Source organism: Drosophila sechellia, chromosome 2R (genome assembly GCF_004382195.2).
Source record: "Drosophila sechellia strain sech25 chromosome 2R, ASM438219v1, whole genome shotgun sequence".
Classification (NCBI taxonomy): Eukaryota; Metazoa; Arthropoda; class Insecta; order Diptera; family Drosophilidae; genus Drosophila; species Drosophila sechellia.
This window is the reverse complement of record NC_045950.1, coordinates 13088941-13112096: the sequence shown is the minus strand read 5'-3', so window position 1 is coordinate 13112096 and position 23156 is coordinate 13088941. Positions and strand designations below refer to the sequence as shown.

General features: G+C 44.2%; 8 protein-coding genes across 14 annotated transcripts; 6 read left to right on the top strand and 2 right to left on the bottom strand.

The window, feature by feature from the left end:
• Positions 1–306: 306 nt before the first annotated feature.
• Positions 307–3504, top strand: LOC6609535 (polyadenylate-binding protein-interacting protein 1). The gene is made up of 4 exons (XM_002034182.2): positions 307–411; positions 523–637; positions 915–1777; positions 2054–3504. Exons 3-4 carry the CDS (start codon positions 932–934, stop codon positions 2885–2887), a joined length of 1680 nt encoding a protein of 559 aa, XP_002034218.1. The 5' UTR covers positions 307–411; positions 523–637; positions 915–931; the 3' UTR covers positions 2888–3504.
• A 486-nt stretch (positions 3505–3990) lies between these two features.
• On the top strand, positions 3991–12318 carry LOC6609534 (EH domain-binding protein 1). 5 transcript variants are annotated; one of them, XM_032714455.1, is made up of 14 exons: positions 3993–4210; positions 4715–4961; positions 5964–6171; positions 6233–6414; positions 6479–6675; positions 7216–8038; positions 8169–8371; positions 8438–8832; positions 9011–9100; positions 9457–9729; positions 9837–10515; positions 11042–11138; positions 11199–11387; positions 11454–12318. In XM_032714455.1, the coding sequence occupies exons 2-14, from the start codon at positions 4858–4860 to the stop codon at positions 11533–11535; spliced, it is 3522 nt and encodes a 1173-aa protein (XP_032570346.1). In that variant the 5' UTR covers positions 3993–4210; positions 4715–4857; the 3' UTR covers positions 11536–12318. The 5 variants fall into 5 exon arrangements, with proteins under 5 accessions (XP_032570348.1, XP_032570346.1, XP_002034217.1 ...); XM_002034181.2 differs by having other exon boundaries at positions 3993–4214; XM_032714458.1 differs by having other exon boundaries at positions 3996–4214; positions 9837–9957.
• Positions 12319–12480: 162 nt separating this feature from the next.
• On the bottom strand, positions 12481–14778 carry LOC116800335 (phosphatidylinositol 4,5-bisphosphate 5-phosphatase A). 2 transcript variants are annotated; one of them, XM_032714460.1, is made up of 3 exons: positions 13713–14778; positions 12931–13200; positions 12481–12856 (listed from the first exon to the last, which is right to left on the bottom strand). In XM_032714460.1, the coding sequence occupies exons 1-3, from the start codon at positions 14457–14459 to the stop codon at positions 12827–12829; spliced, it is 1047 nt and encodes a 348-aa protein (XP_032570351.1). In that variant the 5' UTR covers positions 14460–14778; the 3' UTR covers positions 12481–12826. The 2 variants fall into 2 exon arrangements, with proteins under 2 accessions (XP_032570351.1, XP_032570350.1); XM_032714459.1 differs by having other exon boundaries at positions 12486–13200.
• A 321-nt stretch (positions 14779–15099) lies between these two features.
• On the top strand, positions 15100–16713 carry LOC6609533 (nuclear inhibitor of protein phosphatase 1). 2 transcript variants are annotated; one of them, XM_002034180.2, is made up of 5 exons: positions 15100–15228; positions 15291–15505; positions 15561–15775; positions 15836–16406; positions 16467–16713. In XM_002034180.2, exons 1-5 carry the CDS (start codon positions 15200–15202, stop codon positions 16586–16588), a joined length of 1152 nt encoding a protein of 383 aa, XP_002034216.1. In that variant the 5' UTR covers positions 15100–15199; the 3' UTR covers positions 16589–16713. The 2 variants fall into 2 exon arrangements, with proteins under 2 accessions (XP_002034216.1, XP_032570233.1); XM_032714342.1 differs by lacking the exon at positions 15100–15228 and having other exon boundaries at positions 15427–15509.
• On the bottom strand, positions 16670–18278 carry LOC6609532 (probable asparagine--tRNA ligase, mitochondrial). Its single transcript, XM_002034179.2, has 3 exons — positions 18151–18278; positions 17882–18089; positions 16670–17818 (listed from the first exon to the last, which is right to left on the bottom strand). The coding sequence occupies exons 1-3, from the start codon at positions 18238–18240 to the stop codon at positions 16734–16736; spliced, it is 1383 nt and encodes a 460-aa protein (XP_002034215.1). The 5' UTR covers positions 18241–18278; the 3' UTR covers positions 16670–16733.
• A 50-nt stretch (positions 18279–18328) lies between these two features.
• Positions 18329–20013, top strand: LOC6609531 (CAAX prenyl protease 1 homolog). Its single transcript, XM_002034178.2, has 2 exons — positions 18329–18502; positions 18654–20013. The coding sequence occupies exons 1-2, from the start codon at positions 18410–18412 to the stop codon at positions 19914–19916; spliced, it is 1356 nt and encodes a 451-aa protein (XP_002034214.1). The 5' UTR covers positions 18329–18409; the 3' UTR covers positions 19917–20013.
• A 114-nt stretch (positions 20014–20127) lies between these two features.
• Positions 20128–21624, top strand: LOC6609530 (CAAX prenyl protease 1 homolog). The gene is made up of 2 exons (XM_002034177.2): positions 20128–20274; positions 20328–21624. Exons 1-2 carry the CDS (start codon positions 20173–20175, stop codon positions 21567–21569), a joined length of 1344 nt encoding a protein of 447 aa, XP_002034213.1. The 5' UTR covers positions 20128–20172; the 3' UTR covers positions 21570–21624.
• Positions 21625–21631: 7 nt separating this feature from the next.
• LOC6609529 (CAAX prenyl protease 1 homolog) lies at positions 21632–23155 on the top strand. Its single transcript, XM_002034176.2, has 2 exons — positions 21632–21812; positions 21872–23155. Exons 1-2 carry the CDS (start codon positions 21702–21704, stop codon positions 23129–23131), a joined length of 1371 nt encoding a protein of 456 aa, XP_002034212.2. The 5' UTR covers positions 21632–21701; the 3' UTR covers positions 23132–23155.
• The last annotated feature ends 1 nt before the right edge of the window (position 23156 follows it).

The window sequence follows — 23156 nt, the reverse complement described above, 5'->3', positions numbered from 1 at the left end:
ATTATATATTATTATTATTATATTATTATATATTATTATTATTATATTATTATATATTATTATTTATTATTTGTTGTCGATCAATCAACAACAGGTACCAGTTACTGAGTTTTATATATTTAAGCCCCCTAATACATAAAATATATATATCCCTTATCCAACTAAATTTAAGATTATAATAAATAAATATTCTCGCATAAAATAAAGTAGCTAATTTAATGCTTATTTTCTATGAAACGGTTCAGCATTTATTACTTTATTTAAAGTGTGACCATTTTGAGTCGTATCGATATTTCACAGACAACAAAGGTATTCACCGCCAGGTAATTTTCCGCTAGCCACTTGCGACCACACCGACGGTGAAAAGGCGAAATAATAAATTTTAACAAATTGCCGCAGTGTAAATTAAAGGTGCGTAGCATTTCACATTCCCTTTCAGCGGTCTCCGGCCGTCACGCCCCCGCACCGTCCAATTTTCCATTTTTCACTGTCAGTAAAACGTGCATTCCCACCCAAAATCAGACACGAAATTCGGAGCAGCGCAGCAGAGACGCAGACGAGAAAGTGACGACGCAGCAAAACGAAGCAACAAAAACGAAAATCGGCGACGTACACATTCAACTTGAACAAATTTAAGGTAGGCAATGCAATTTCCCCACCACCACACGGTAGTCGGATAGGTCGCGTCCATTTCACTGGGCAACACCGACTGAGCCGGCTGCGGAAAATAAAGAGATAAAAAAAAAGAAAGGCGACAAACCAGTGCTAGGAAAACAAAATGTCCGCGACTCTGACTGAATCGGCGTCCCGACGCTTGCAAACGTGACCACGCTGGGGATTTCCCTGGCGAATGTGATTTGTCTTTGTTTAGATTAACTAATCCTTATCCATTACTTAACTTTGGTGATTTGCAGTTTCCGAGTCCACCGCAATGTCATGCCGCGCCCCCTTCCAGCCCGACGACCAGTATGAGCAGCTGCGCCGGCCGAATGTCGGCGGAGCAGGCGGAGTGGCCATGCCGGGACTGGATCAGCAGGCGCATCTCTTTGGGGAGTTCGCCGGAGCGCAGGCTTATGGTCAGGTGGTTGGCAATTTTCCTGTGCAGGCCATGCCAGCCCAGGCGCAGACTCTGTCCGATGCGTCCAATCTGTCGGCCACGGCCACCATTTTCATCCCTAGAGGAGCTGCTCCCCCGCAGCAGCAGTCGCGACATCAGCAATACCAGCAGGCTGGTGGAGCCGGTGGAGGAGCTCCTTATGCCCAACAGCAGCCGCGCTATATGAATGGTTTTAAGCATCAGCATCAGCAGCACCACCAGCAGCCGCACTACAACCATCATCACAATCATCAGCAGAAGTTCAACAACGATATGCAGAAGCTAACGAATTCCGTGCAGAATCGCCTGCACCTGAATAGCCAGCAGGGCTCAACCGGCAACTACTATCAGCAGCAGCAGGTACACCAAAACACACACCACCACCAACAACACCAGCAGCAGCATCAGTCACACAACCAACACGCCAAGTTCCAACGGCACTTCCGCTTGAATAACTCATTCCAACAAATCGCACAGCAAACACAACATCAACAGCAGCAGCAGCCGCACCACCAGCAGCACAACCAACAGCAGCAGCAGTATTTCCAGAACCATAACCAACAACCGCAACCATCCACTTCGACTGCGGCGGCCTCCTCGTCGTCCTCGAACTCTTCGCAGCCGGACATGGCCACCATAGCACTGGAGTATCTCGATACAGTCATACATTGCCTTAACCAGGTGAGAATTTAGATTGATAAGTCATCAGGGCAATAATGGGTGAATAACTTAAAAGAAGGCTTCCTTTGATTTATATTTTTAGTGTTTTGTGTTTCTTTAATTAATTTTAATAGGGGTCAGCTTAGAGTCGTGTATAAAAATATATTTAAAATCAATATATTTATGCTCCAAAGTAAAAAAAAAAATCATGTCAAACTTTTCAGTCTAGTCAAACTTAATCTTAAGTTTTAAACCTAATTTCCCCACTAACCAGTCATGTTAATAATCTCCATCCAGAATCCGGGCCAATTTGATACGATTGCATCACGCTTCCTGACCATTTTCGATGGCATGGAGAACAACCAATTCGTGCTCTCCATCGCCATGGAGGACATCTTCGAGAAGTCGATCGAGCAGCCGAACTTCCGGTACATGGGCGCCAAGCTGTACAACCTGCTGCACATGCTCAACTCGAAACCGGACTCTCTATTCCACACGCTGCTCAAGTGCAAGCTTGACTACCACCAGGAGGAAGTGACCAAGTACATGCGCTCCAACGAGCAGCAGAAGGTTCGCGAGACTGCCCTCTTTCTGGCCGAGCTGTACATGCAGTTGCGCGGCGACGACGACTCGCGCATCCAGTTGATCGCTGTGAATATTGTATATTCGCTGAGTAAGCTGCTGGCCAGCGAGAGCAACGAAAATGTTCGCTGCCTGTGCCAGACCCTCAAGCTGGCTGGCTATGACCTGACGGCCGATTGCCCCAAGGACATACATGAGATCATTACGGCCCTGCAGGCGATCGAGCTGAAGTCGCCGGGCAAGTACCCCATGGCGGCCAGTGTAATTGCCCTGCAGCAGAACAACTGGGGCAGGAAGGTGTCGAACGCTCTGGGAGACGATGAAGATACAGTGAAGGAACCGCCGCGTCTGAGCGATGAGCCCGTCTTCTACGGACCTGATGGCCGCGAATTGACTGCCGAAGAGACCGACTTTCTGGCCGGCGGGGATAATGATGGTGATGATGACTTCGATGGGGATGGTGCCGACCTGGAAATGGACGCAGAGATGGACGAGGAGACCGAGCGGGCATACAAGGAGTTCTGTAAGCAGGGCAAACAGAAGACCTAGACGACTGTGGAGAACTGTGTGGCATTGGACGGATTCATGAGGGCGTGGTCGTTGGCAGGATATAGCTTAGGGTATAGAAGGGATAGTGGAGAGCGTAGGAGTGGAGCATTTCCAACAAATTCTCGGTTGTAGGATCGATGATTGCAGTTGCTTGGTTCAGAACCAATTGTGATTATCTTTTAAATTATTGATAGCAAATTGTTTGTGATATCTTCGTGTTTCATGCACCTATCATAATATGACATGTGTTAATGACTTTGTTCGAACGCTTTTTGTGTGATACGCCCGTTTTGTATCTCTGATAACTAACTCTCTGCCATGATAGCCAGTTCATTCATTCAGTTTGTACTTTTTAACTTGAATTAAATAAATTTGAATAATCGCGAAGCCAGGATTTCGACCGTAAACGGTAAAAAAAATATATATAATTATAGCCACTGCCACGCCGAAGTGAACCGCTGATACACACACACGCAGCTGCACTCAAAGACTCGTACTCATATGCGCACCCACACACTTGCATGGCACATATGCAGACCCATAAACGGCAGAAAAAAAACAAAATCGCAAATTTCACATTCAATTAAACGACATTCTTGATCATACAAATCGAAAAACGAAAGAAAAAAACAACAGCAGCCACGCCTAATTTTTAAATAATTGTAATTAATGTTAACGAATCCATGATTTAATTATAAATAAAATTTATCGAATTGCGTTTAAAACAAATTTAAACAGCGATTTAATTGAAACGGGAAAGAAAGATGTTCGGTTTTCGAACTAAAAGCGGTTATATTTCCGTTAATTCTAATTCTGTCGAAAGATTCGAGTATGTGATAAGTGTTAGCTGGGTTTCAAACCTTTCGGATTACTACAAATAACGGTACTGTGTTGATATATTGCTGCTGTTTGTGATGTTTTTATTTTAATACAAATATATATGTGCTTTAAAGTTACTTTATAACTGGAACAACTAAGAAAAATCATTAAAATGTCTTAATTTTTAACAAACCTTTCCAACAAAAACAATCGATATTACCTCATCGACTAAAACAACAAGCGCATATGTTGGGCCTATCGATAGTCTGGGGTATGCTATTGCAGTTTGTCCACCTCTACTCAATCTGCTCGCGACAGTAAAAAAATCGGATCGAAGTGTAAATCGGTGTGAATTAAATTATTCGCTGTGATGTGATAACAACTAAACGGCAGCGAGTGCTCGTAATAAACGCGCAAATGTTCTGCGTACGGTGTCGAAGGACCTTGAAACGAAATTGGAGACCAAAACAAAAGTGACGTCATAATGGTGCTATTTATGTATTTGTATGTACGTCTAGGCATCTATGTATACAAATTTCGCTTAAAAATTTGCCAGTGAGACGCAAACACACAAACACACGCCCGCGGGAACATTAATAGATAAAAACAAAACTAGCAATAAGCTGTAAATCTCGAGTATTTATAAGAAATTCAAGAAAGACAAAGGCAAAGTGACAACTAAAGGTCACAAAACAGCGAAAAAGAAAAACAAATACAACACAACACAAGAACTGTGCGCGCGTGTGTGTGTGCGTGCGTGTGTTTTTAGAGTGTTTTAGCAGACAACAAAGCAATAAAACTCAAAAATAAATTTACAATAGTGTTTTCCGCCTGGCACACTGTAACTTTCGATTTTAAAAGGGTCTACGACAGTGAAACCTTTTTACACCTGCTGTTTGCATTCTCTTCATTTTTTGTTTGGTTCCTTTATGAATGAACCTTGAAAACTGACCCAGAAATGTATAGCATATAACCAGGCGTCTATATTGCTTTTCATTCCGCATCCAGATCGCCTGCAGAAGTTAGCTGGTAAACATGACACAATAAATTACTAAAAAAGCAAAGGCAACGTCGATCGGAACGGGTCTAATTTTTATACAAACCCCCAAAGATATCCAAATAAAAGAGCCCTAAGATCCACACCCGCTAAGATGGCCAGCGTATGGAAGCGATTGCAGCGCAATTTCAAGCGAGCCGCCAAATTCCAGTTCACCGCATCGTACCACGATCTGCATCTGGAAACCACCGCCAAGTGGTAAGTGCGCCACATGAAAGTGGATTAGTTCATCGGGAGTCGGCTAAAGTGGGCGGGGCGGGTCGGGGGCGGTCTTAAGTGCCTTTCAACTTGAGGGGTTAATAGCAGGTTTCTGGCGGAAATATATCTCGTTTTAGATTCCTTTTTGTGTATCATTGAAATGAACATATTTTTTTCCGTTTTCATGTAATTTTTGTGTTTCTTCAATACAATATTTTAAAATTACTCCAGTTTTTCTCATGAATGTTTATATTTATTTGCCTTATCTTGAATTTCTCGTATATTTTTATTAATGAATATAAACATATTTATGCGCAAAAAATGTGTAGTACTACTGAGTTATCACTTGTTGTAGTAACAATATTTCTTATCATTTTCAAAGAACAAGCTAAACAAACACTTATTGTTGAAGATGTGTTTTTCCCCTCATATAAAATGATTGTTTTATAAATGCGATAAAATATTTCTCTGCATTTAAAGCTTATATCTACAATATAGCTTTGCATTTATGACTAGTTACTGTACCCTTAGGGTAACATCTTTAATTTACCTTTATCTAAATAAGTACATATTTCGGAGAATATCATTGAGCAACTAATTATATAGTTTAATTCAATTGCCGAGAGGAGTTAGTCATGCAAATAAAGTAAGCAAAATATTGAAAATAGTATAATATTGAAGAGGCTTTTGGCTACTGAATTCCATCACTGTGAATTTATAATATACTTGTACTCCATTTGCTTTCCATATCTTTGTATTTGCAAATGACCCCAACTTTTCCTGTTGACATGAAATGTTTTGTACGGACTTTTGTTAAATAAACCAATCATCGCATACATTTATCAACTGAAGAACCCACATATGCATATAATGACGCCGCATCCGGTGTTCAGAAATTGTTATTTATGGTCTTGTATATAAAGTACATGATCAGAGTTGAAAGAACTTTGAGAAACCAATTTGGCATGAAATGGTTAATAATCATGTGATGGCCAATTTCAGGCGGCCGTCGAACCTCTCTATCGTTTGGACCAGAAGATCTAGACGAGTGGCCAGTGCTCCTTTGCCATGGGAGCCGGACATGATGAACCCCCTGGTGGGCAATATATCCTGGCCAGTGCCCGACAATCACACCATATCCGTCACCCTGTTTAAGGATCCCCGGACACACGAGCTGGAGGACAAGGACTGGACGTTCGTCATCGAAGATGTGGGTTAAATAATGTCATGGATGCATAGAGTTGCCAGTAATTGGTGTTACCTTCCATTAGGTCACTCCAATGGGCAAGAAACGTGTGCTGGCCAATGCTAGCATCAATATGAGGAAGTATGCCAGCATAGAATCCACTCAGCAGAGCTTTACCTTGAGCCTAAAGCCAGTCTCGAAGAAGATTACTGCAGCCAGCTTGGAGCTCACGATTAGCTGTGTATTTTTGCGAGAAGGAAAGGCTACGTAAGTCGACTACCCTTTAAATATCTACTTAGAAGGGAGCTTCAGTACTATGCTTCGATTCCAGAGACGAGGACATGCAGAGCGTTGTCTCCATGATGTCCGTGAACAACAATGATGTGGCGCCTTTGGATGACTTGGAGGATATTCCTGATCTAGATGGCTTTAGTGAAATTACGGACAATTTTAATGACTTTACGCAGCAGCTGGAGCATATGACAACTAGCCTAAATGGCTGCATTGATGTGGCCACGCCTCAAAGTGGTAAGAAATCTTGTACTATAACTTAAAAATTATGTTCTATGTGCTAAAATTCAAGTATTTATATCTGTTAGTATGTAAAATGGACTAGATCGTATCAATTATGTATATTGAGTGCTAGACATAAGGAGCCGGGATTTAAAGTATTTTAAAGCTCTGTTTCCGTTATGTAAGGCACTTTGGTTAAGTATGTTATATACCCTGTAAATGTTTTCTTATCTCTAGATCAGACTTCCCAAACTAGGTATCTCATGGATGCATATATGTACACTTGATGATGCATGATCTAATCCATACAAATCAAAATTCCACATTCTCCGAAACAACAAATTAATTGATTCTAATTATGGCATCTTAGCTTTAGATACTTTGTACAGCCACTTCTATCTGACTGAAAACGAAATTATTTCCTTTCTATATCCCATAACATCTACAATCACATCACGTATCTTGAATGGTTTCCTGCAACTTGTAATTTGTGCGTAAATTGTTAAATGTACATTTTCTTTATTTTTCGTTTTCTTTTTGTTTGTCATTATGTAGTACCTTCGTTATCTGAAGATCCAACTCCGTTGGCCGAGTCATTTAATCACTTGCATTTTGAACTAGAAGCCGACGGCAAGCGGGAAGCTGCTAACAAGTTAGACTTGCCCACAGCTGCATCCTGTGGTTCTAGTGGTGCTGAAGAGTCCCTGAAAACGCCGAATGGATTGCAGCATGTGGTGGACAAAACGCCAATAAAGTCACCAGATGAAGTAAAGCAGCCAAAGCAGACGCCGGCGGAGTCACTGAGGTCCAAAACTAACGAGGACTTTGACAAAATGGTCACCTCAACGCCACTCGAACCCAACGTAAAAAAGGATGATGTGAAGCCAAAGAAGAAGAGGGCTTTATTCTTCACTGAGAAGGAGGATGAGCAGGACTTAAGGGTGGAAAGTGTGAAGGAGGATACCACCAAGACTATCGGCGACAACAGCACCACAAAGGAAAAGCCCAAAGAAGAAAGCCAGTCCAGTAAGGATGCCTCATCCGTGGTGGTTCCGAGTGCCAAGCGCCCTGAACTGCAGCCCCTAAACCTAAAGAAGAGTTACGAACCCTCGCAGACACCTGAACCCGATCCCGTACCCGCATCTGTGATAAACGAATCGATTGGATCGTGCTTTAGTACGTCTGGCTCGTTGAACAACAGCCTCAAGCCGGTGGAGAAGATCGTGCTGAAGGAGAACACCCCCGGGCAGGATCTGCTGGAGTGGTGCAAAGAAGTTACCAAAGACTATCCCAATGTTAAGGTTACCAACCTGACGACCAGCTGGCGCAACGGCATGGCCTTCTGCGCTATTATTCATCACTTTGTGCCGGAGCTCATGTGAGTTGTCATGATTACGTTGAATTTCTTATCGAGCACTTTATTTACAATCAATTGATTTATTACAATTCCAACTTTAAGTTATAATAACAGAAACTAAATAAACTAATAATTGCATTTCAATTCATAGTGACATGTCCAAGCTGAGCGCCCATGACGTAGTTGGCAACTGTCGAATTGGCTTCGATGCGGCGGAATCATTAGGAATACCTCGTGTAATCGAGCCGCGCGACATGAATATGCTCACAGTACCGGACAAGTTGGCCGTGATGACTTATTTGCATCAGTTGCGGGCGCACTTCACCGGCAAGCAGCTAAAAATCGAGCAAATTGGTGAGCGGGTTCTTAAATGGTCATTATAATATAATTAACAAACATAAAAATACTTTTTTTTTTTAGGTTCAACGGCAGACGAGTCGAGCTACGTTATTGGAGATTACAAATCGGACAATTTGTCGCAGAATCGCATTAACTTTTCGCACCCCAAGTCCTTGTTGCTGCATCAAAACTCATTCGATGAGGAAATAAATGGTTCAAATAAATCGGAGCAACTTTCACCCACAAGCAAAAAGGATGTGAAGAATCTGATTCTGTACAACTCGAAGAATATTCTGGACAAGGTGCTGTCGCCCACTAAGGACAAGAATACGATCAACGCATCGCAGCATGCAAATCAGTCGCCGATGTTAAGCTGCCAGACAACACCGCCGCAGGATGAATCGCTGGATAAAGGGTCACAACCGGGTGGCAAGGAGAACAGCTCCATAACCACCATTGATCCGCTGGCGGCCAGTGTGAGTAAAAGCCAGCATCACAGTTGCCTCGTTGAGTTGAATTTATCCATTGAGTTGTTGCTTTGGCTTTAGCGATTTATTTATTTATCTACTTTGCACTTTATTTCCTAGACCTTTTCAGTTTTGTATATATTGGTTTTTTTTCTTGATTTCGCTTTATTTTTGATTTGATTTGTAGCGAATTTTAACGCGCCACAAGATGATGAGCGAAAAAGCCAAGCTGATGATGGAAAAGCGCAAGCTTAACAAAAACAGCGACACGAACGACGTAAGTAGCTTTTTGCTTAAACCGCAGTTCGCCGCAGCTTATCTCTGGCATGTCATGTTAAGTTAAAGTATTTTCTTAGTTTTAAGAATTTAAATACACCGAAAAACATTTTTGAAACATTTTTATGTATTCGTTGTTTAGAACATTACTTTTTTTTATATAATTACTTTTGTTAAACTAGAAACTTGTGTACATGTGGCACTCATAAAGTGTCGCTTTTCAACAATGATCTACACAGATTTGGTTTCACTTTCTAAGAAAACCTCTTTTAAGTTTGTAGTTCTATATTTTTTCATACAAAGGTGCTGCCTTGTGTAAATCCTCACTTAGTTGTTTCAATGTCTTTGCCCCGGCAGGAGGAGAGGCAGCAGCGTCTGCTGGAACAGGCTCGTCGCCTTATCCTGGAGACTCGTGTGAAGAGCGGTGGTTCCGTCGAGAGTCCCACCAGGCCCAAGCTGGAGCGTACCATCTCGCCCATCCACAATGGAGCCGAGGAATTCTACGCGGAGCACGCGAAAAAGCTGGAGCTCAAGGAGCCAGGGAGTCCTAGTCATAGGTTAAGTGATCCGAAGGTCTTACAGTCCTTCAACGCAATCGTGGAGCGCGTCTCACCAAAGCACGAGAAGAGGGTAAGCCTAAAACATACAATTAGTAAAAGATAATATAAAGTTCGCTTTTTAAGTGTCCACTGTGGCTTTCATCTTGATCGAAATTAATAACGTTTCAACGTTTCCAGGGTGACAAGCTGTCCTACATCGATTCCGAGCTGGAGGCCCTGGAGCGGGAGCAGGAGGCTATCGACCAGAAGGCCAGCAATCTGGAGGCCAAGCTGCGCGCCGTAATGGGCGGCAATCCAAGTAATAATCGTCGGGGTGGCGCTAGAAACAGCAACCCCTTCCTTAGGCTAATCCGAAATAGTATTGGTGGTGGTGATGTCATACGGATTAAGCTGCTCGACTCGGATGACGAGAGCCTTTTTGGTGGAGGTGCCGGTAGCGGTGGCGGTCGGAGTGGGGCGTGCAGCGAGGATGACGACAGGGACACGTCCAGCGATAGTGTCTGCAACTCCGGCGATGAGTTGCACACGAGGCTACGCCCCCGGCCACGCTCCCATTCGTGTTTTGTGAATGTGAACAAGAACCATCAATCGACCATCAACACGCCCGCTCATCTGCGCCCGCATCATTTACATCACGTTGTGCCCTATACTCCCATGATAGACAGTTCCCCGTCGGCGCTCTCCTCGCAGCAGTCTTCCTGTGATAATCTGCCTGCGTGCAGCGATGATGACGAGGTCCTGGCCCTGGCGGCCAACGGTCGTGCGGCCTCGTTGCGGCGGCAGCAGGATCGTCATAGGCGACGCCGTCAGCGGCGGGAGCGGCGCTCCCATTTATGTCACTCTCCCAGTCATTGTGGTAATGTGCGGCCCATCCTATCATGCCTGTACCATTGAGCTGCCCTGCTAATTGCTAACTGCCAGAGCACTGCCACGCCTCACCGCCTGACTGCCCGGCCGATCGCCCAGATCTTCCGCCTGCTCGCTCGCTCGCCTCTTTCAACCGCATCCACTCGCTCATTCTTTGTGCCGTTTGTTTGTTCCAATTAATGTCTGTGTTTGCTTGTTAACTTGACGGGCAACCGTTCCAACTTGTGGCTAACTATGTTTGGACTTGGTTCTAACAGCTCCGATGATATAACGCTCACTAATCACAGAGTCCTCACTCTGCAGCAGCTTTTGAAACCGGGAAACTACGCCTTCTTAGCCTGTTCTGGTATTGCCTATTTCAAAAACTGTTTTAGAATACTTAAGCCATTTATGAATGGTTGCGACTTATGTAGAAAATCAATTTCAGAACAGGCAGGCTTTAAATAATCTTAGTGCTTCACAAAGAAAACCAGCATCATTGCCTTTATGTAATCAGCCATTTAAACATTCCACAGAGACCGAGGAGACAGAGGAGCAACTGCTATCGCAATGGTTTACGCTGGTCAACAAGAAGAACGCACTCCTCCGGCGGCAGATGCAGCTAAATATACTGTAAGTTATCACATAAAACTACTATCGGCTTTGTTTCTTATTATTATGTACACCCTTCAGCGAGCAAGAAAAAGATTTGGAGCGAAAGTATACAATGCTTAATCAGGAGCTGCGCGCGGCGCAATCTGTGGAAGATTGGCGCAAAACGGAAGTTCAGCGGGAAAAGGAGCGACTGTTGCTCGAAGAACTGATGACGATTGTCGACAAGCGCGACCAGTTGGTTCAGCACTTGCACAACCAAGAGATAGCGTAAGTGAAGCACTTTTCCCATCATTTAAATAAATATATATGAAGCTGACCCTCGGACTCGTTTAGGATCGAGGACGACCAGGAGATCGCGAGGAAACTGGAGCACGTGGACATCAGTGCTGAAAAAGACAAATGTGTTCTTCAATAGAAATCGAAATTAACCAAACCTGACTGGAGATTATACTTACACACACTCAATCTTATCTATGTAACTAGTTAGATAACAACTATGTTCAGAGACACGCGATAAGGTCGCGTGGTTTTTGTGGTTCGGTGTCGCTTCTTATGCAATCGTTATATCCAACGACAACAAATACTTGGACCACTTGGTATGGTTATTAAAAAAAGGTATACTGTGAAACAAAACAAATTGCTTTTGTATTAAAGCAAAACAATTCAAGAAATAAGAACAAAACGTCCGTTAGTGAACTAAGTAAAAAGACAGGCACACGTTTATACACCTATTTACGATAATCAGATATTGGTATTACTTTAAATTAATTGGTGGTAACTTTGTTTCATGTTTCGTTGCTGTGCCATCTGAACCACTTCTAACTTATGTAAGTCCTAAACGCAATAACGATGTGAGATAGTGAATTGAGGAGGCAACTTTTACGTTAGTTTTACTTTAGCATTTATCCCACATATCTAGAAACGCTTCATCCAAAAATACACGTACACTTATATATTTATGAATTACACTTATTCAAAAAACCTATCTAACCATACCTTATTTAGACCCGTACATTTGCTCTAAGTTAAGCAAAGCGCTTTAATCATAATTTAAAGGTGGCTTATATACTTATATAATATACATTTTAATTTACTTTGCCCAGCCGAATGTTGTATAAAGAACTGTTCGACCCACGAAACATTAATAGCTAATAAAAAAAAACGAAAATGCTGTCATCAGCATTGAATAAAACCAAAACCATTCTAAGAAGTCTTTTTCGTTGTTTCCTGGGAAAGGTACTCCAATAACAAAACAAAAATGCGTCATATCAATTTATTTATTTTCTTGTATTAACAGGTTTCTCAATACAAATACTTAACAGAGTATCATTTTAATTGACTCAGTAACGAAAAGGGTTAGTCACGTCGAGAGGTAATAGTTTTTTATTCGATCAACAGTTTAGTGTACAAAAATACATTTGTTTAATACAATTAATCGTTAAATTAATATCCTCTTAATTGAGTGATAACATATGTATGTATATATACTCGGAAGATGCAATATTTCCATGGATCACTTGAGAATTGCTTAAATGATTGCTAAATTAGCAGAGATTTCATCACATTGTACTTGATATTATTTTCGTTTCTCTTGTTCCTTCTAAAAAGGAAGTCTTTTAATTATTCTATAACTGGTCTACGCATATTATCTAAAAGCATGCAAAGAGATTTAAAAGTTCACAACTAAGTGACGTCATGACGGGGCTCTACCATTGCTCTAGTTCAGCGATAAATAACTACAAAAGAAGCGAAATCAAAGTTGAGTATAGGAAACAGCTACAAAAACAACAAAAGCGAAGAATAGACTAACATTTGGCGTCGCAGGAGATGAGGCAGATCCGTGCGTCATTTCGTGGAGTTCCTCGTCGGTGTAGGTCCGGTTAACAGCCTCGACCTTGTAGTTGAATGTCGCCGATACGGGCTTGTGGTCGGAGAGAGTGTAGTCCATGTGGGACTGATAAGACAACTGGTTGGCACTCAGCGTAATGCCCGGATAAATGTTGCTCTGCACGCGATGCAAAATTCTATCGCACCAGGCGGGTCGCCGCTTCAAGTTGTAATCATTAGTGCCTTCCACGAACTGCAAGCAAAATCAAATGAACTTTATATGGGTGCTAGAGATAAGGCGACTTAATTACATTCGGCATATTGCCTCATAAATAAGTTGATTATTGCGTTTCTTATGAAATCTGTGGAGCGAATGAAGTGATTGAATACTCACTTGAGTATATTTAAGGGGATTCCCCAATGAGACTACGTATTTGTGAATCCCCTAATGGGCGAACTATTTGTTTTGACACGACAAAACATTTTACAATACCGCAAACTTTGTTGATATACAAGAAAAAAATATTATTTCTTAAATCGTGCAAAAGGAAGTATTTTATAATTATTTCTGAGAGTTGCGTTGATATCTTTCCTTTACAAAACAAAAAGAAAATAATGAACGATATGCTATAAGAGGAAATTAAAAATTCAAGTGCAGATAAAATTAATTTCACCCACCCCTATATACGTTATTTAGATTAAGATTAGAAAGTTCAAGGCAAACGTTTACTGTAGAGATAATAAGATTGTATATTAGATTGTTACCTTAAAGGTGGGCGCAAAGTTGGGCTGCTGCTCCTCCAGCAAGCTGAAGGCGTTGCCCTTCTCCCGCAGCAGATTCAACTGGTCCAGCTTGAGCAGATCAGCGTAGCGCTGGTTCTCCACATCCGTGCGGACATCCCAAGCGGACATATCGCCGGAGAGACGGAAGTTGAGATCGCCAAACCAAAAGACAAAGTCGTGGTCGAATATCCGGCGATATCCCTGCGCATTGTACTTGTGATTGTCCACGATTTGGTGATAGTCTTCGATGCGCTCCTTCAGCTTCTCATCGTGCGCCGCCAGATGAGAGCAGACGAATGCGACGCCAGTTCCGTAGAGCGAAAGTCGAATGCTCACGGCACCCTTGTTGCCCCACAGCCCTCCAAGTCCCGTGCGCGTGGCCTCTGTCTCGATTTCTTTCATGTGCGGGATGTGCTTGTGCTGTGCGAACATGGTTATGAGAATTCCCTGCAGCTGCTTCGAGTCCACCTTCACGAACTGGTGATCGTTCAGAGAGTCCGCGATCTTCAGCACCCACGGATCGTCATTGAAGATCTTTAGCACCTGCGGAGTGGTGCTCACCTCCTGGAATCCGATCACATAGATGTCGGGCAGCTGGTTATCCGGACAAGTGGTGGTGCCATTGAGGGACAAAAGGGAGCTCAGATCCTGATTTCGCGGCACGTGGGTGCCCACGTTCCAGGTCAAAAGGAAGATGCACAGATCCGCAATCGCCGTGGCCGTAACCATTTTTCCGCCGTCTAATTATCTATGATTAATACTTGTTGTTTTGGACGTCACAAGGTGGCTGTTGATGAGTTCACGGGCATCCAAAACAGGTTTACGGATTTGACAGCATCAGCAAATAAAGCGAGTGGCGTTTTGCACACGCAACTTTCATTTATGTAACCGTTAATTCTTCAGCACTAATTTTTTAAGCCGCTTTAATTGGACTAAGAAGCGCTAGTTGCCTGTATTATTTATAGAATTCTCAGATGTCGTTATTTATGTTTATTTGTCCGTCCGTTGCGTGAGCTTAGTGTGACCGCTGCACAACTATTTAAATATACCATAGGCGGCGGCAAAAACTTTATGGTATCTCGATAGTAGCGGAGCTCTGAAGCCTATCGAAAACATCGATAATGTTGAATATTATTTATACTGCATATAATATGTAAACATCTTATATAATTAAGATTATTATTTGAAACACATCATAAGGTACACATTAGATATTATAAAAGTCAAAAATCAATTAAAAAATTTAAAGATATAAGGATAAAAGTTTAACTGTGCTTACGTTCCTTTAAAATATTTTATTGTATTTTTTTTTTGACACGAGAATACCCCTTTGCATTTGTTTGTGCTAAACCGATACTATCGGCAGCTCGTCAATTTATGTGTGTACACACTGGTGGCTAAGGATTTTTCATAAAAATAAACACTTTGCTTAAACTTACTTTCCGTACTATTTTACTTAAGTTAATAGTATGGCTAGCAGCTACGACATACCCAGTTGGTGCGTTGTCAAATTCAGGCGCTGCCTTGCCACAAAATCATGTAGCATTTTATTTATTTTAGGGCTGGAAAACCACCCACTGGCTTACATCTGGATGTGCTAAAGGACGACAAACTAGTGCAAAAACTTATGGTGGATGAGAAAAGATGCTATCTATTTGGTCGCAACAGTCAGATGAACGACTTCTGCATAGACCATGCCTCTTGTTCGCGGGTCCACTCGGCGTTTGTCTACCACAAGCACCTCAACATAGCCTACCTCGTGGATCTGGGGTCCAGTAGGTACTAAGATGTCCGGTATTTCGAGTAAGCTTATCCATTTACTTTTGACAGCTCATGGCACCTTTATTGGAACACTAAGATTGGAGGCGCACAAGCCCACACAGCTGCAGATTAATAGCACCTTCCACTTTGGGGCTTCTACCCGGAACTACATACTCAGGGAACGACCTTCTGGCCACCACAGCAACATCATGGAAGACCTACCGCTCAGTGAAACCAGCGATGGAGCTCTCCTGGGCCTGCCCGAAAGCCAAACGGAGCTTGATGTGCGTTAGGTTGAAAAAAAAGCTAATTACTATATAAACTAACCATCCATTATCCTGCAGAATCTCACAGAATACAACACGGCCCACAATCGGCGCATCTCAATGCTGGGCATCGATGATGATACCAACATGCGAAAGCAAAACGCCTTGAAACAGGGACGGCGCACTCGAAATGTCACATTTAACGATGAGGAGATTGTCATCAATCCTGAGGATGTGGATCCCAATGTGGGACGCTTCAGGAACTTGGTACAAACCACTGTGGTGCCCGCTAAGAGGGCTCGCTGCGACGTCAACCATATGGGCATCCATTCGGGCAACAGCAGTTTGTCCAGTGCCAATGCCGCACATGTGCACCAAATGTTCCAGCAGAGCCTAGTTGACATGAAGCAGCAGCATAGGGAAATGCCTCCGCCCAATGCGGTGCTCCACTCGCCTACTAATTCCCTGTATCAAGGTCTACCGGCCGAAATGCATGGCAAGGGTGATCTAGAGCCCATCTCCCCGCTGAGCATTGGTTCCAAATTGGGCCTACTGCTCCCGAATCCTGCGCCTGAAGTGCTGCCAGTCTATGACGACGTTGTGGAGACCTCGACATTGGCTCAAAAGTTGGCCGTCGCTAATGCAAACGGTAATAGTTCTTGCGACTATTTGTTTAAAAACTTTCTCATTGTTCATAACACCATTTTAGTTCGTCGCTTTGGTGAGGATCCGCATGATTCGAGTGGCGAGGGCGATTCGCTTTGCCCGCAGAAAAAGAAATACGCCAAGGAAGCATGGCCAGGTCGTAAGCCTATGTTAGGGCAGCTGTAAAGGCGTACTAGCAGCCATGCTCTTAGCAAAATAAGTAAGATTCCACCTACGATTTTCTCAACCCTATGATTGACAACATACTTTTGAGTAATATTTGTTTATTAGACTTTCAACGTAAAACAAAACATTTAACATCTTTATCTGATCACATCTTGCAGCTGTGTGGATACCTGGGAAAGGGTATCACATCACGAATGTTTTTAACGCCCGTGACAAGCTGCAAGTAACGCTCAAAGCCCATTCCAAATCCTCCAGTTGGAACTCCTCCGTACTTTCGCAAGTCAACGTACCATTCCAAATCCTTCGGCAGTTGCGGATGGGATTTTAATATAGCAGGATCGCTTTCACGCAGGCTCCCGCCGCATAATTCTCCAACAGCTGGCATGAGGAGGTCTAGGGCATGAACTCGATTAGGATTTGTACGCGAGACTTTCATGTAAAAAGGTTTCTGCTGAACTGGCCAATCCACAACGAATACGGGAGCACCACAATGGGCCACTAAAAAAAGTTCTTGGTCCTTCGAGAATCCTTCGTTCAGGCTAATGGGAGTCTTAAGACTGCCTTTGTTTTCCTGCAGCACTTGCAGGGCTTCATCGTAGCTCATTATCTTCCACGGTACTTGCAGCCAAGGCAGATCGGAGTTCGAGTTTGAATTCCGTTGACAGAAACTTAGGTCCTCGCCACTCGTTTCCAGCAAACGGCTTGTCACAGATTTTAGCATCTGTTCAATGAACCGCGCTAACTTCTCCAGCTCCTCCAAATGCGCAAGTTCCGCTTCAAACATGTAGAACTCTGCTAAATGCAACGGAGACTTGGAGTTCTCCGCTCGGAAGGCTGGTGAGAGGGTGTATGTCTTGCCTAAACCGTATGTCATGGCCTCCAGGTGCAGTTGACCAGAGACGCTGAGGAATACTTTGCTATCAAAGTAGCTTTGTTCCATGGGAACATTTGGTCGGTTCATCTGCTTGAGCAGATCTTGGGAGTCCGGTTGTACCCGAAACACTTCTCCTGCTCCCTCGCAATCATTGGTTGTAAGCAGAGGAGTGTTGATCTGCACGAAATCCTGCTCATCCATGTAGTCGTGTATAGCTTTTTGTGCTTTGTGTCTGACCCTCATCTGGGCGGCCACGAAATCTACGCGGGATCGAAGATGTAGATGCTCACGTACATATTCCGGTGGATGTTTCTGTTTGGGACTGAAGGGATAACCCTCCTGCAGGCGTCCTTCAGCTTGGGAAAGAAGGAAAAGCTTTAAAAGATCGCTTCATCTTGTTATCAAACATACTTAGTTACCCAACATTTCCACCTGATTCGCATGCAACTCGAAGCTGCCATTTGGAGCCACTTGAATTTCACCGACCGCTGCAATGACGCTGCCCGGAGCCAAGTGCTGGTTTTCCGGAGTCCGGGGCACCACCACCTGGAACCTACTGCTCGTGGAACCATCATTAATGTCCAGAAATGTGTTGTTCTTCAACCGGCGAACGTTTTTGATCCATCCCTGTTTAAACGTGGGAATTGTAAATGAACAGAGAGTTGAATTTGTTAATCATGGATCCCACCTGTATGGCCAAAGAGTCGCCTGGCTTATTTGTCTTTAATATTTGAGATATCCGTCCGGATTTGCTGTAAAATCGTCTCAAGAATAACATCTTTATTCTTATTTTGATTCTGTTGCAGTCAGCGCTGCCAGATCGTTCGAATTGCTATTGCTGTGATATATTTAAACGGCCGCACGACGGTCACACTAATAATTCGTCACTGGCGCTTGTAAAGTAAAATTCCAGTTTTATTAGTTTTTTAATGAAATAGCATTTAAAGATGTCTTCATTGGACGCAGACACCGTGCTGCTGAGCATTTTGTTTCTCGTAGTTATCGAGAATGCGCTGGAGATCTATATATCGCTGCGCCAGGTGAGTTTTTCCGTTGTGCCGGCATGATCTAGCCAGGCGACATTTGGCGAGGAATTTTATCAATGCGAATGATAAATTTAGAGTGGCAAATGTTGATTGGCCGCCTCATGTCTTCCCCCCATTAAATGATTTACCCTGCCGTCGCCACCAGGTGAAAGTGTACCGAACTGCACTGAAGGTGCCGGCCGAACTGACGTCACACATGGGCGAGGATACGTTCCATAAGGCGCGGAAATATGGTCTGGACCAGGAGAAATTCGGCATCTTCAAAGCAGTTGTTATGGATGTGTGCCTGCTTTGCATGGAGCTGTACATCGGTCTGATCGCTGTGCTCTGGCAGCTGTCCGTCCAGGTGGTGGATAAACTGCAGTGGGACTCCAAAAACGAGATCATCGTCAGCTGCGTTTTTGTGCTCATCTCGAATGTATTGAGCACTTTCAAGGGACTGCCCTTCAAGATCTACAAGATATTCGTGCTGGAGGAGACGCATGGCTTCAACAAACAAACGGCGAGATTCTTCGCCTGGGATCAGCTCAAAGGCTTTCTAGTCACCCAGGTCCTCATGATTCCGATCACAGCGGCTATTATCTTCATCGTTCAACGCGGCGGCGACAACTTCTTCATCTGGCTGTGGATCTTCACAGGCGTTATCTCGCTGGTTCTACTCACATTGTATCCGATTTTCATTGCTCCACTGTTCGACAAGTATACTCCGCTGGAAAAGGGTGCTCTGAGGCAATCCATTGAGGATCTGGCCGCCTCGCTCAAGTTCCCGCTCACTAAGCTGTTCGTGGTGGAGGGATCCAAGCGCTCCTCGCACAGCAATGCCTACTTCTATGGCCTCTGGAACTCGAAGAGGATCGTGCTATTCGACACGCTGCTGCTAAACAAAGGTAAACCGGACGACTCCGAAATGTCAGAGGAAGAAAAGGGAAAGGGTTGCACCGACGAGGAGGTGCTGGCTGTTTTGGGTCACGAGCTGGGACACTGGAAACTGGGACACGTTACCAAGAACATCATTATCATGCAGGTTCATCTCTTTCTGATGTTCCTGGTCTTTGGAAATGTCTTCAAGTATCCACCATTCTACGTGGCCATGGGATTCCAACCTGGTACTCGGCCCATTCTCGTCGGCTTGCTAATCGTCTTTACATACGTGCTCGCGCCATACAATGCCCTCATGAACTTCGCTATGACGATTTTGTCGCGACGATTCGAGTATCAGGCTGATGAGTTCGCTTTCAAGCTGGGATTCGCTGAGCAGTTGGGTCAGGCCCTCATTAAACTGAACGTTGACAACCTGGGATTTCCCGTTTACGATTGGTTGTACTCGACATGGAACCACTCACATCCGACTCTACTCCAGCGCCTGAATCGGCTTAAGGAGCTCAAGGAAGAGAAGAAACTGAACTAAGTCAGCTCACTTCACAGAAGACCAAAGTTTACACTATTCCCTTCGATTAAACGTACACAAAATAAAGTAAGGGGACTTACCCCAACAAGCTATTTAAGATTTTGCAATGTGGAAACATGTATCTTTTGTGATTTCCAAAACATGTAAGCTAGTAGTTAAAAATCCGTCATCAATAGATTCAAAATGATTTCCTAACGGAGCTTCAAAATTAAGAAAATATGACTAACATGTCAAGCCGTTGTCAGAGGATTCCAACATGTCGGTATACTTCTGGGAAGATCCACTAGCAATACTCTACATTATCATAGCTTTCTTGGTTCTGGAGAATCTATGGGGTGTATATCTGATGCTGCGGGACGTAAGTGATGAGCTCATCTTTCCGGTATATTGTGGATTTATTTGCTCTTTCAGATACATGTGGCCTACAAAACACAACAAGTACCGAATGTTATCAGTCCCTATCTACCACAAGAGCTCTACGACAAGATGCGCGTGTACAAGATTCACAAGGGCTGGTTCACCATTGTCCACAACCTGTTTACGGCAGTTATATTGGGTGTTATGGAGCTATACTTCGGCTTCTATGCCTGGCTGTATGGAGTGGCTGGAAAGTGCGCCTTGTCGAAGTGGATGGAGCACGAGGCTTGCGTATCCGTGATCTTCGTGCTTCTCCTGAGCGTGTATTTCTGGCTTAAAAGCGTGCCGGCTATGATCTACGAGAGCTGTTGTATCAAGAGTTTGCAACCCAGGCCAAAACCACCGTGGTGCTCCCGCATCTGTCACTTTGTCGTTGACCTGGTTGTGGGAGCGATGGTTACCACCTTGGTGGTGGTCGCCCTGGTGTTCATGTTTATCGGCTTGGGGCCCTATGCTCCCCTGGCCTTGTACCTTCAAATGGTGATCCTGACGATCATCATACTCCTCTTGATTCCATTTTTGATCCATCCATTTGTGGGCCAAAGTGTGCCCCTGGAAAACTCGAATTTGCGCACCCAACTGGAGTACCTTACGAGACAAGTCGGTTTTCCCATGAGTCAGGTGCGCATCATCCGTGTGCATGACCCTAACACAGGAAGTAATGCCTTTTTCTACGGATGCTGCTGCCTGAAAAGAATTGTGATCTTCGATACATTGCTGCTCAATAGGGGAAAGTCAGATCTATCCCAGCTGACGGCAGAGGAGCTGGGTAGGGGACTGGCAGATCCTCAGGTGGTTGCTGTGGTGGCCCACGAACTGGGTCACTGGAGGAATGGACATTTCTACAAAGCTATCATAGCGTTCCAAGTCCATCTCATACTGACTATCCTGCTGTTCGCGCTTATGTTTTCCCATGGGCCCATCTACCAGGCGGTAGGATTCGCACCCGGTCTCCAGCCGACAGTCATTGGATGCTTAATCATCTTTGGCTTTGTATTGATTCCATACATGACCCTGTCGAACTTCAGTATGCTGAGCATGACGCGTTGCTTTGAGTACCAGGCGGATGAGTTTGCCTACCGGCTCGGATATGGAGGAGAACTTCGACAAGCGCTGCTCAAACTATATGCGGATAATCTGGCATTCCCCGTTTCGGATCCTTGCTACTCCAGCTGGAATCATACGCATCCCACCATGCTGGATCGGTTGAGTCGTCTGGAAGAATTACGACGTTAGGCGATATATTTTTTATCGGTGTTTCTCAAACATAGTAGCTTCTGATTGAGTTATCCGTCTTGGGTAATATAGATATATACAATATTTTACAATAAGTAGACATTGTTTGTTGGGGGAACATGATAAGTTTTGATGGCATTCTACGATACTTGGCCGAAAGTAGATCCACTCATAGTGCTGGTGGTGTTATGTCTGATCGTGTTAGTTGACCGGATTTGGGAGATGATACTCACCAAGAGGCAGGTAAGTAGTGGATTGATTGTTCCACCGATTAAGAACTGATCGCGGATTTCTTTCACCAGCAATTGGTGTGCTTGAATGCGATTATGGTGCCGGAGGAGCTGAGAGGAATCATTCCGCCGGAGATTTACCATCGGGCCCGCATCTACGAGCTGCATAAAACGGAGCTACAGCTATGGAAGTACCTCATCGACTTGATTATTACGCTCTGTGAACTGATATTGGGCTTCTATCCATTCCTCTGGGGCTTGGCTGCGATGACTCTACAGAAAGTAACCTCCCAAGAGATCTGGATCACCTTGATCTTTGTGTTCTACCTAACCATATACATATGTATAAGGTTCCTGCCGGTTCTGATCTATGACAAGTGCCTGCTGGAGTTGCGGTATGGGATGTCGGGCAAGTTTCCTTGGTACCTCTACTGCTGCATTGGGGCAATGTCCATTCTCCTAAGCCAGCTCGTCCTGCTCCCTTTGGCGGCGGCCATTGTGTTCAGCGTAAAGTTCATTGGGTACTACTTCTTCCTTTGGTTCTGGCTCTTCTGGGCTGCGTTCACCCTGTTGCTGGTATTTTTTTTGCCCTACTGCTGCATTCCGTGCATTGGACGACAGGTGGTTTTACCAGAGGGCACTGCCCTTTATATGGAGGTGAAGCGGGTTTGCGATGTGGTTGGCTTTCCCATGAAGAGGGTATTTATCATTAAGACCCGGACGATGCAGTATAGTAATGCCTACTTTTACGGGAGCTGCTGTCTGAAAAGAATTGTGATTTTTGACACCCTGCTACTGAACAAGGGCAAGGAACCCAATGAGATCCATCCCTATGAGGTGGGCAGAGGTCTGACCAACATCCAGGTGGCGGGCGTGGTGTGCCACGAGTTGGGTCACTGGAAGCACGGACATTTCTACAAGGCGACGATCATCATGAAGATTCACTTCTTTATCACCATGGGACTCTTCGGATTGTTCTTCCACTCCCCGCAGTTGTACATGGCAGTGGGCTTTGAGGCTGGCGTTATGCCCATCATTGTGGGTTTCATCATTGTTCTGAAATTTGCCCTGACTCCATATCTCACGTTGGCCAATGTCCTGATGCTATGGAATCTGCGTCGCTTTGAGTATGCCGCCGATAAATTTGCCCATCGCATGGGATACTCCATTCAACTGAGGATGGCGCTGGTCAAGATCTATGCGGATCACATGAGTTTCCCAGTCTACGACCAATGCTATGCTCGATGGCATCACACTCATCCCACGATTCTTCAGAGACTGGCCTATCAGCAGAAACTGGATATGAAGGCCATAAATGCCGGAACCTATTAATCTTAGTAGTCGCCGACTTGTACTT

Excerpts from the sequence above, each read along its gene's own strand:
- LOC6609535 (XM_002034182.2), top strand. The coding sequence starts at position 932 with ATGTCATGCCGCGCCCCCTTCCAGCCCGACGACCAGTATGAGCAGCTG. Across the intron at positions 1,778-2,053 it reads TCATACATTGCCTTAACCAG|AATCCGGGCCAATTTGATAC; the intron begins GTGAGAATTTAG and ends ATCTCCATCCAG.
- LOC6609534 (XM_032714455.1), top strand. The coding sequence starts at position 4,858 with ATGGCCAGCGTATGGAAGCGATTGCAGCGCAATTTCAAGCGAGCCGCC. Across the intron at positions 4,962-5,963 it reads CTGGAAACCACCGCCAAGTG|GCGGCCGTCGAACCTCTCTA; the intron begins GTAAGTGCGCCA and ends GGCCAATTTCAG. Across the intron at positions 6,676-7,215 it reads TGTGGCCACGCCTCAAAGTG|TACCTTCGTTATCTGAAGAT; the intron begins GTAAGAAATCTT and ends GTCATTATGTAG.
- LOC116800335 (XM_032714459.1), bottom strand. The coding sequence starts at position 14,459 with ATGGTTACGGCCACGGCGATTGCGGATCTGTGCATCTTCCTTTTGACC. Across the intron at positions 13,201-13,712 it reads ACTTTGCGCCCACCTTTAAG|TTCGTGGAAGGCACTAATGA; the intron begins GTAACAATCTAA and ends TTTTGCTTGCAG.
- LOC6609533 (XM_002034180.2), top strand. The coding sequence starts at position 15,200 with ATGGCTAGCAGCTACGACATACCCAGTTG. Across the intron at positions 15,506-15,560 it reads CCTCGTGGATCTGGGGTCCA|CTCATGGCACCTTTATTGGA; the intron begins GTAGGTACTAAG and ends TACTTTTGACAG. Across the intron at positions 16,407-16,466 it reads GGCCGTCGCTAATGCAAACG|TTCGTCGCTTTGGTGAGGAT; the intron begins GTAATAGTTCTT and ends ACACCATTTTAG.
- LOC6609532 (XM_002034179.2), bottom strand. The coding sequence starts at position 18,240 with ATGTTATTCTTGAGACGATTTTACAGCAAATCCGGACGGATATCTCAA. Across the intron at positions 18,090-18,150 it reads GCGACTCTTTGGCCATACAG|GGATGGATCAAAAACGTTCG; the intron begins GTGGGATCCATG and ends ACGTTTAAACAG. Across the intron at positions 17,819-17,881 it reads GAATCAGGTGGAAATGTTGG|CTGAAGGACGCCTGCAGGAG; the intron begins GTAACTAAGTAT and ends TTCTTTCCCAAG.
- LOC6609531 (XM_002034178.2), top strand. The coding sequence starts at position 18,410 with ATGTCTTCATTGGACGCAGACACCGTGCTGCTGAGCATTTTGTTTCTC. Across the intron at positions 18,503-18,653 it reads TCTATATATCGCTGCGCCAG|GTGAAAGTGTACCGAACTGC; the intron begins GTGAGTTTTTCC and ends CGTCGCCACCAG.
- LOC6609530 (XM_002034177.2), top strand. The coding sequence starts at position 20,173 with ATGTCGGTATACTTCTGGGAAGATCCACTAGCAATACTCTACATTATC. Across the intron at positions 20,275-20,327 it reads TATATCTGATGCTGCGGGAC|ATACATGTGGCCTACAAAAC; the intron begins GTAAGTGATGAG and ends TTGCTCTTTCAG.
- LOC6609529 (XM_002034176.2), top strand. The coding sequence starts at position 21,702 with ATGGCATTCTACGATACTTGGCCGAAAGTAGATCCACTCATAGTGCTG. Across the intron at positions 21,813-21,871 it reads TGATACTCACCAAGAGGCAG|CAATTGGTGTGCTTGAATGC; the intron begins GTAAGTAGTGGA and ends TTCTTTCACCAG.